Raw genomic sequence first — 10,421 nt, 5'->3', positions numbered from 1 at the left:
CTTCCCAGCTCTCCTTCATGCTAGCACAGCCTTCCCTCTGCCACTCATTCCCAGTTTAGTCTGTCTTTAGCTTGTTGGCATGTAGTTCTTGGCATGGTGTTTCCCCAATAGACCATGAGCTCTTCGAGAGTTGAGATTGGGTTTTTGACTGCTTTTATATCCCCAGCGCTTAGTCCAGTGCCTGGCACACAGTAGGCACTTAATAAATGCCCACTGGCTGACACCACTTGGAGGCACCAGGTCTAGACCACACAGCACTGAGAACTTCCTAGGAAGAGACCCTCAAAGTTAGCTGGGTCAACCCCTCATCAGACAGAGGAGGAACCAAGGCCTCAAGGCCACGCAGGTAGAAAGGGGCAGAAGCCAGGACCTCGGGCTTCAAATCCAGAATTCCTCCCACTTCACAGGGCTAACTAGGAGCATCCCAACAAGCTGACGCTCCGGTTCAAGCATCCTCCCCTTCTCCTGGCACCATGGGGAGAGCCCACCCAACCAGCCTGCACCAGAGCCAGCAAAAAAAAAAAAAAAAAGCTGCCTCCTGAGAAGAGGCCCAGCCTCATTTTAATGGCCAGGCTAAACAGAGAAGGCTGAGTTTTAATCCTACAAGGGGTCCCAGGTTGCTTCCTTTTTCTGGGACTTGTACCTGGCTTGGGGGGTCCCTCGGGTGCCTCCCCTCTTTCTCCTGTGGTTTTTTCAGCATGACTCCCAGCCTCGGCACCAGTTAAGGCTGTGAGGTCATTCTTGGCCTTGTCTCCCCGCCCTGGCCCAACCCTCCCTGACCGATACCCTCAGTACAATTTCAGGGCCGGCCTTCTCTTCCTTCCACTTGCAGTCATTTGTCTGGTTCCCCAAACAGGGCTGCCTGAGTGGCCTCTATGCTTCCTTTCAGCCCCCTCCAGCACCGGGATAGCCAGACAAGCCCAGCCGCCAGAGGAAGGCAGCTGGGGCATCACCCAACTCCTTCCGCATCCAAAGGGGGTGAAAGAGGCATTTTCGAGGGCTGGAAGCTGGCCTGGATCCTTTATTTCTGTCCCAGGGTTTTATCATCCCAGCATCAGCAGCTGAGGAACTCCTCCATAGTGAAGGGCGCGAGACACAGTGGGCTTTTGTCAGAGGCTGCCAGCATCTGCCGGCATCGGGGGGCCCCTCGCATGAGGCAGCCGGAGCTGGGGGCCCCTCGCACGAGGCAGCCGGAGCTGGGGGCCCCTCGCACGAGGGAGCAATGAGGAAGTGATGGGCCAGTGCTGAGAAGGGTACTCCAAGGCACCGGGGAATAGGGAACCCGGGCCCCTGAGCATTTCCTTCAAGCTGACGTCGACAGGATCACAAGAATTAGTCAGATATCTGGCCACGGAATGGCAGGATCGCAGAGGTCACCTCGTCCCCAAGCTGGCAGAAAAGAAGGTTCAAAGGATCTCGGATCTAATGAAGAAATAGGAAGACTTATCTAGTCCCACCCTTCATGCTACAGATAAGGAAACTGAGGCCTGGGGATGGTAAGGGACTTGTGCAAGGTCCTACAGGGAGTCAGCATCAAAGCTGAAGAAAAAGGAAAAGGTATCTAGTCCCTCCTTTCATATTATAGTTAAGGAAACTGAGGCCCAAAGACATTAAGCACCCTGAGCAAAGTGAAAGAAGGGACAGAACAGAGGTTCGAACCCAAGTCCGCAGACTCCAAAGCCATTGTGCCACACTTCTTCCCTCCCTGGTCCCTGTTCTGCATCAGTCTTGGGCAAGGTCTTCAACATGCCCTGATGAGGCTCAGGGGCTCATGAGCATGCCACCGTTAGCCAGCATCATGTCAGGAAGTCTCACCTGGGTTCGAGGCTCACCTCGGACACAGACTAGGTGGCTCTACACATCAACAAACCCCTGAGGGCTCCCAGGGACCTTTCTATAACAAAGCAGGTGAAAATCTGTAGTGCTGGAGAACATCGTTCCCCTGGGAGCTCCCTACACCCATGAAGTCCCAGGCCCAGACTCTCTCTCCACCCCTTATTGTTATGTCTCTGGCTGGCCTGGGGCTCCTCAGTCTTGAGACAGTTTATTAATGGAGTAACTTTATTAGAACCAGCTTTCTAAATTTGGGGCAGAACATGGTGCCTCCATCAGGAAGATGAAGGACTCTGATGAAGGAAATCAGCAATGTGGTGTCTCCTCAGCTACTGAAGAGCAGTCACGCACAATGATGATAATAACAATCGTCATGAATAATATTCATAAATGTATCACTGCTGCTTGCAAAGATATAGCAGCCCACACTAACGGCTAATAGAAAAATGCATCATGAGCTACTGTCTTTCATGGATAGATGCGTGACATCTCCATGTTACACATATGGACCCCCAAATCCCCTGGAAAACTTAATCAATGGACTCCACTAAAACCATAGCATTACCATAGACTAAACTTTTATCCACAATTCCCCAGCCATCAGACTCATCCAAAATATCTTAAGAACAAAGTTGTTCATGGCTGTTGCCCGCCATTTTGGATACTCATCAAAACCAAATTAGATGGAATGGAAAGCTTTTGAAAATAGAGAGAGGGGGAAGCTAGGTGGCTCAATGGATAGAGAGCCAGGTCTAGAGACAGAAGGTCCTAGGGTCAAAACTGGCCTCCGATTTGGCCAGTTGTATGTCCCTGGGCCACTCATTTAACCCCAATTGCCTAGCCTTTATCATTCTTCTGCCTCAGAACCAATACTCAATATTGATTTCAAGATGAAAGGTAAGGGTTGAGAGAGAGAGAGAGAGAGAGAGAGAGAGAGAAGAAAGAAGAGAGGAGAAAGGAAGGAAGGAAGGAAGGAAGGAAGGAAGGAAGGAAAAGAAGAGGCCACGTGCCAGTCTTTCTTTTTCCTCAGTTGACAGTCACTCTCTTTTTTTTTTTTTTCATTTTTTCATCATTCTGCTGATCTTGTCATGTCTACAGCCCTTGTCTTCTTTCCAGTCTTCTTACATCTTCTTCCCCTCCATGGGCTCTATTAGCCAGGAATAATGGTCTCTTTGTATATAGCACTTTTCTCAACAAGGGTTGGGCCAAGTGACCCTTTTACCCATGGGCTGGGCCTCCTCCATGTGGTGGTTGGGCAGCCTCTGGACTCACCCACCCAATCAGTTTCTCCCCTTGGGCTTTGCCAGTCCCTCTTCTTCTAATAAGACTTTCTCCTGCCCCCTTACTTTATTTTCATTCACTCGTAAAAATTAGGAAGCTCTTTTGGCTCCCTTTAGAACCAAAATTCAACAAGCCAAAATGAGTGAAAATAAAAGCAAGACAGTAATTGATTCAAAAGAGATTACAGGGACAGCTAGGTAGCTCAGTGGATAGCGTTCCAGGTCTGGAGATGGGAGGTCCTGGGTTCAAACATTTCCTCATTATGTGATCCTGGCCAAATCACTTAACACCAATTGCCTAACCTTCACACTCTTCTGCCTGGGCACCAATATTTAGTATTGATTCTAAGATAGAAGGTAAGGGGAGTGACAGAGACAGAGACAGAGACAGCTAGAGACAGAGGAGAGAGACAGACAGACAGAGATTATAGTGGAACTAAAGGAACAAGAGACGTCCATTTAAACCAAGTGGGTTGTGTAAAGAGTTACAGGTAGAACAGGAATCAGGTCCATGAAACTCCTGCCTTGGCCTACTGGAAAGTACGAGATTGGGCCAGAAACACCCCAGATCTGTCATTCCTTGACTGGTGCTTCCCAGTAGGCCCTACCTCGTCTTCATCATGCCCTGTTGGGCAAATGGGTGCTAACAGCTGTATCACTGGTTTGTTATTGTTCAGTTATTTTCAGCCTTGTCTGACTCTTTGTGACCCCATTTGGAGTTTTCTCGGCAAAGATACTGGGGTGGTTTGCTACTTCCTTCTCTGGGTCATTTTACAGATGAGGAAACAGAGGCAACCAGGGTCAAGTAAGTTGCCCAAGGTCACACAGCTAGGCAGTGTCTGGAGCCAGATTCGAACTCAGGAGGATGAGTCTTCCTCATTGCTGCCCTTCAGAGGACACAATTCCACCTGGGGTCTTTCTGAAACTGAGTCACGGCAAGCTAAGGGGTAATGAGCCTTGGCTTCATTTCTATTCATTTCCGGATTTTTTGGAGCACTAACAGCCCAGTTCCAGGTAAACCCGCCTCTTGACAATATTAAAAATAAGAGCTGCCATTTCTCCCCAACTGTTCAGATATATAAATCAGTCAAGAAGCTCTCTTTAAATGTGCCATTGAGGGGCAGCTGGGTAGCTCAGTGGAGTGAGAGTCAGGCCTAGAGACAGGAGGTCCTGGGTTCAAATCTGGCCTCAGACACTTCCCAGCCGGGTGACCCTGGGCAAGTCACTTGACCCCCATTGCCCACTCTCACCACTCTTCCACCTAGGAGCCAATACACAGTATTGACTCCAAGGAAGGTGAGGGTTTAAAAAAAAAAAATGTGCCATTAACTATGCTGGACTCCGAGAATCTGAAACAAATGGAAGACGCCTCGCCCTTGAGGAGCAACTTATCGGGCAAGATCAAAAAGGCGAAAATGAACTCCTGCTTGGACAGGCCAATTGGCCAGCTGCTTCAAGGGCTGCTTTGGGCTGCAGGGCCAGATGTAAAGTGCTTTCTCTGGGCTCAGGGTTCTCTTTCCACTCACTCAACTATCCATCTGATCTCCCTAAAGGACAAGCCTGAGCATGTCTGTCCCCATCTGGCCCATTCAATCAACCTCGCTGGCTCCCTATTACCTCCAGGATCAAACAGAAAATCCTCTGCTTGGTAGACAAAGCCTTTAACAAGCTGTCCCACAAACACACTCGTTTCCAGTCTTCTTTTTTTTTTAAACCCTCACCTTCCATCTAAGAATCAATATGGTGCATTGATCTCCAAGGCAGAAGAGTGGTAAGGGCTAGACAATGGGGTTAAGTGACTTGCCCGGGGTCCCACATCTAGGAAATGTCTGAGGCCAGATTGGAACCCAGGACTTCCCGTCTCTCTATCCTCTGAGCCACTCAGCTGCCTCTCACTCCTTTCTAGTCTTCTTACATCTCACCGGGCACAAATGCTTTTTGATCCAGTGACAGTGGCTTCCTCAGTGTTCCTTGCATAAAACACTCCATCTCCCAATCCAGGCATTTTCTCTGGCCATCACATTCTTGGACTGCTCTCCCCTTCTCATCAGCACCTCCTATAGCTCCCCTGGCTTCCTCCCAGAAGCAGCTCAAATCCCACCTTGTGCAAGAAGCCTCTCCCCTTTCAGCCCTGGGGATTCGCCCAATTTGTGCTGGATAAATCTGATTAGTGCTTCGCTGCTTTCACCTCAGCTCCCCCATTAGACTGAGAGAAGGGATGATTTTTTTGCCTTTCTGTCTCCCCAGCACTTGGCAAAGTGCCTGGCACACAGTAGGCATTCAGTAAATGTTTGCTGACTGACTACTAGCTGGTTTTTTTCCTCAAAACAACCTTGAGTGGGAGGTGCTATTATCAGCCCAATTTTACAGATGAAAACACTGAGGCTAAGAAAGGTGATATATTTTATTCAGGGTCACACAGCTAGCAAAGGGCTGAGGCAGAATCTGCACTCCAAGCCCAGCCCCCTATCTATCCTGCCCCCCCCATCACTGCTTCTCCTCCCCCTTCATGCCTCGGTGCTCCACTATTCATTTTCAAACAGATATGATGCCTCCAGAGTGACCCATTTGTGTGGTCACAGGTCAGAGGGTGCCCCACTGGAGGATGGAGGAATGATGGTCTCCTACCACCTGAGCAGCAGGTTCCACCAAGCCCAAACCAGACACACACCCAGAGCAGACAGGCTCAGTCTCTTTAGAAGAAGATGATGAGGGGGCAGCTGGGTAGCTCAGTGGATGGAGAGTCAGGCCTAGAGACAGGAGGTCCTGGGTTTGAATCCAGCCTCAGACACTTCCCAGCTGTGTGACCCTGGGCAAGTCACTTGACCCCCATTGCCCACCCCTGACCACTCTTCCACCTAGGAGCCAATACACAGAAGTTAAGGGTTTAAAAAAAAAAAAAAAAGATGATGAAGGACTTCACAGGCTAACAGATTGGGAGGCCAGACCCAGAGGTCACAGAACCAACCACCACGTGGCTGAGGCCCAGAGTGTCCAGAACTGGACAGAAGAGCTGGTCCTGCTGGGCCCAGGCCTTTTGCCTCAGGACACAGCAGCTTTGTCATTTCTCTAGCAACTGATGGTCCCAGTCTGTCTCCCGCTTCTTCCAAGAATACTCGAGGCCTCAGTTCTGCCAACCAACTCATTCTGTCAGTCTGTGTCCAGTTCAGAGCAGACAGCCAGTGAATAAGGCCTGGACCAAGAGGTGGCCTCAGCTAATGAGCTCCCCAAGAGAAAACTCTCTCCCAATGCAGACTGGCTCCTGCTAGCACTTTGGGGTCTCAGAGAGTCTCTAGGGGGGACTTAGAGGCGAAGGGACTTACTGGGGGTCGGAGGTGGGATTTGAACCCTGTTCTTTCTGATTGCAAGCTGCCTCTCAACGACAGTAGCAATAATAGTAGCTGACATATATAGAACTTTAAGGTTCACAAAGTATTTTAGGCACATTTCATAAAGGTAAAGGACACAGCATTACTATCCTCATTTTATAGAAAAAGAAAACGGGGCTCAACGTGGTTAAGTGACTTGCCCTGGGTCACACAGTCACTTTGCCCAGGATGGATTTGAGCCCTGCTCTCTAGCCATTCCCATATGCTCTTTACTCTATGTACTGGGGTGGGGGGAGATCTGCAGGACAAGTTGGCTGGGTCCCAGCTGTCTCTGATACAATCTTCCCAAGAAGGACTCCAAGAAGCCAGTCAGTTCTCCTCTTTCCCAGGGACTTGTTATGGGGGGGGGGGGGAGTGGAGGGGGGCTGTGGTTCTTTGTTCTCTTTAGTTCAGGTGACTTGGCATTCAAAGCTCTAAGCTCACCAGGTGGGGTTTTAAACCCCAAAAAGAAAACAGCCCTTATGGCCAAAGGCTGCCTGGACACCCATTGGCTTCTCTGACCCATGGACCCATCCCCTCCCTCCCATTTAAGTCTCAGCTGTAGCTCCCCCCCCCCCTCTCTATTTATCAATGACTTGGCTGGAAGCCTGGAAGTCCCATTTGTCCCAGATGCCAATGGCATAGACATGGGAGGGGATCAATAAGGAGCTGATGCCAGAATTCGACTCCACAAATACCTCATTAAGCCACAACTTCAGTTCTCAAACATTATGGTCTCCGAAGCCCTTTACGCTCTTTACTGTTTGTTTGGTTGCGGACTGTTGGACACAACCCATAGAAACAAAAGCACTTTGGGGAGGATGCCACAATAATCTTTATGGGTATAAAGGGATCCTAAGACATTTCCTGACTGTGTGACCCAGGGCAAGTCACTTAACCCCCATTGCCTAGCCCTTACTGCTGTCCTGCTTCGGGGGTTAAGTGACTTGCCCAGGGTCACACAGTCATTATTAGGAAAATACTTTTGAGGGGACAGCTGGGTGGCTCAGTGGATTGAGAGCCAGGCTTGGGGACAGGACCTTCCTTGCTGTGTGACCCTGGGTAAGTCACTTAAGCCCCTTTGCCTAGCCCCACCAGTCTTCTGCCTTAAACCCCATACACAATATTGATTCTAAGAAGAAAGGGAATTTTTTTTTTAAGGAAAAGAAGACCCTGCTGAGCTTGTGGACCTTTTGAAGGAGTGTCAGGGACCCAGAGGGACACTCTGAGAAGTGCCAGGCCGGGTCAATGAGTCACAGAGACGAAGAGAAAGTTTCCTAGACAAAAGGCGAAGTCTTATACCTGGGTTCAAAACGCCAACTTCCCAGTATGAGATGGCTGAGGGGAAGACAGAGCTGAGCTAGCCAAGATCTGAATACCGGCCCCCTCCCCCGCCCAGACAGCCAGGTTCTCCGGGGCAGCGCAGAGAGAGGGAAAAGGAGAATAATGCGGGCTGTGCCCCGCTCACACCTCATCTGGGGGCCGCGGCGCACTGTAGGAAGGCCGGGGAGGGGCCTGGAGGCTCTGCCAATCCCTCCCCCACACACCCCCAAAGCCAAAAAGCCCGGCTGAAGGCGCCAAGCCTTGAGCGGCCCAAAGAGAGACCCCAGGCAGAGGGGGAGGGTCGCCGCTCACGACCTGAACGGCCCGCGTGTCCGTCTGTCCCGCGAGAGAGGAACCGGGCCAGCGAGGCTTGGCCTCGTGCCCCAGAACAAGAAGCAAAGGAGTCCCGGGCGAGCGGGCACCAGAGACTAAACTAAACTAAAAAGCGGCCAACGAGGAGAAAAGCTCCCAGGTGGGATGGGCCGGCCCCGAGGCCGCGGGGTACCTGCCCCGCCCCCAGCTCCGCCCCCTTCCCCTCCTGTTTAAGCCAAAGCGGGAGTGCTGGGAGGCTGGTGAGGGAAAGCTCCAGGCTTTATCCAGCCCTTCGAGGGCTCAATCCCTTCCGCCCCGAAAACGCTCGGATTCTCTCGGATTCGGGAAGCCACTCCTTCCCTGCCCAAAGATGCTGTGTCCGGAGCATCCTGGGAAACTCCTGACACTTCCCCAAACCTTAGCCCCGGGCCGCGCCCCGGGAGCTGGCCCAGGACTCGAAGGTCCCCTTCCTCCTCCGGCAGGACGGGCCGGCTCGTCTTTGAGGGGCTCAGACAGGGTCCGGCCTCGGCTCCCAAATCGCCCTGGCTGGGGAAAGGGGTCAGCCTCGCTCTGGAGTCAGGGAGCCAGAAGGAGGCGGCCCGGGTGAATCAACAAACACAAAAGGTTCTGGGGGTGCATCTGGGAGCCCCTGCAACGCCGGGGGTACATACCACCCAGGCAGCCACTGCACCGGGGAGGGGAGGACAAAAAAATAGGGAGGAATCCAAGTCCGTTGGGACCGCTACCTCTACAAGATCTCGCTCAGTTCCAGGCAGACTGCCCTGTGCCTCAGTTTCCTCATCTGTAAAATGAAGGGGGGTTGGACTGACCGGGAATCCCTGAGGGGACTCTCTTAGCCTCCCTCTCAGGTAAGGCCTTGGCCTTCCAACGGGGCAGTCCTCTTCAGCTGGCGGAGCCCCTTCGGAGAAGGCACCGCCGTGTCCTCCTCCCAGCAGCCCACCCCGCGGTGCCGAGCGGCTGGCTCTCGGTCTGAACCTCTGCCCTGCGGGGAGCTCACTCCCTCTGACCTCCCTCTGAGGGCCCAACGAAGCCTCTGGCCCCAGCCGGGAAGAGGGAAGTGCCCACCCGGTCTCCAGAAAGCTTCGGCTCCAGAGGCCCCCCGAGAGGCTGCTGGCAGAGCCCGGCCAGCCCCGGGGGGGGCCGCCCAGCCCCACCGCCTCAGGGCCCTGGCCCTGGCCGGGCCGGGAGGGAGGGAGAACCGAAGCTGGAGAGCGCCGCCCCGCCGCCCAGCTGGGATGTGGGGACCGGGGGCCGGGGGCCGCCAGGGTGGGATTGGCGGTGGAGCCGGAGACCGGTACTCACCAGCGGGTGTTGTCGTGGAAGTGCTGGAGCACCGCGTAGCCGAAGAAGGAGCCTGGGGGGCCCTGGAAGAGCACGGCGCGCTCCGGGGCCAGGTTGTAGGCGGCTGCCCCGAGCGCCAGCGCCGCCGCCGCCGCCCCGAGCGCCACGAACAGCGCCTGAAGCCCCCCCGGGCCCCGGCGGCTGCCAGCCCGCATCCCGCAGCCCGCGCGCCCCCCGGCCGGCGGCCGAGTCAGAGCCCGGGGATCCCAGGCGGGCGGGCTAGCGGACTGGCGAGTCCTTCTCCCAGCTACTATCCCGCCGGGCGGCCACCCGGTGCACGCTCCCCGCTCCGGCCCGGGCCGGACTGGACCCGGAGGGCGAGCACCCTGGGCGCGCGGCTGGGGCTGAGTGTGATCGCGTGTGTGTGAGTGTGAGCCTGCGTGTGCGCCCCTGGCCGCGCGGGGGGCGCGGATTAGAGTGTCCCTCGGGCACGGAGAGGAAGCCCCAGGCCGGCTCAGCGATCCCCTGGTGGGGCTCCGGAGCGGACCGTGCGCTCTCTCGGCCCTCCAGCCTCTGTCTGCCTACGAGCCTCCCACCTCCCGCCTCCCGCCCCCTACCCGCCCGCCCGCCGGGGCTGCCGGGGCCGGGCCGGCCAGGCCAGCCCCAAAGGCTGATCCACAGTGCCCCCTGCGGGCCACGGCCGCGCCCTGCCCCGCACTCTTGCCCGCCCACCCCGGAGAAGAGAAGCCTCTGCCCCCTCCAGCCGCGGGCACCCCTTCTTTGGGGCGGCTGGAAATGCAGTCCAAAGGCGCCCCAGAAGCCCCCTCCGTCCCGTCCTTGGTTACATTTGTCTAACGGGAGAGAAGCAGGAAGGGAAGGTGCCCGGCGCTGCCATACTTCCACCCCAGAGTGCGGGAATTCAGGGGGTCGGTGACCCGGCCCAGGGGGGCGGGGAAGTTCCCCAGCCTCCAAGCCTGCCGTTAGGAATGTGGGCTCTATGGGC

The 10,421-nt window shown here is 54.6% G+C and overlaps 1 protein-coding gene across 1 annotated transcript in view; it reads right to left on the bottom strand.

Moving 5' to 3' along the window:
* The window catches only part of ITGA9 (integrin subunit alpha 9), a 355,639-nt gene extending 346,006 nt beyond the window's left edge, over positions 1–9,633 (bottom strand). The window contains exon 1 of the mRNA XM_044675555.1: positions 9,440–9,633. Within this exon, the coding sequence (XP_044531490.1) occupies positions 9,440–9,633 (194 nt within the window). The remainder of the gene's footprint in view (positions 1–9,439) is intronic.
* Positions 9,634–10,421: the final 788 nt, after the last annotated feature.

The sequence above is a fragment of the Gracilinanus agilis genome, chromosome 1 (genome assembly GCF_016433145.1).
Source record: "Gracilinanus agilis isolate LMUSP501 chromosome 1, AgileGrace, whole genome shotgun sequence".
NCBI classification, from domain to species: domain Eukaryota; kingdom Metazoa; phylum Chordata; class Mammalia; order Didelphimorphia; family Didelphidae; genus Gracilinanus; species Gracilinanus agilis.
Note: the sequence above shows the minus strand (reverse complement) of the source record. Positions and strands in the feature narration are given on the sequence as shown.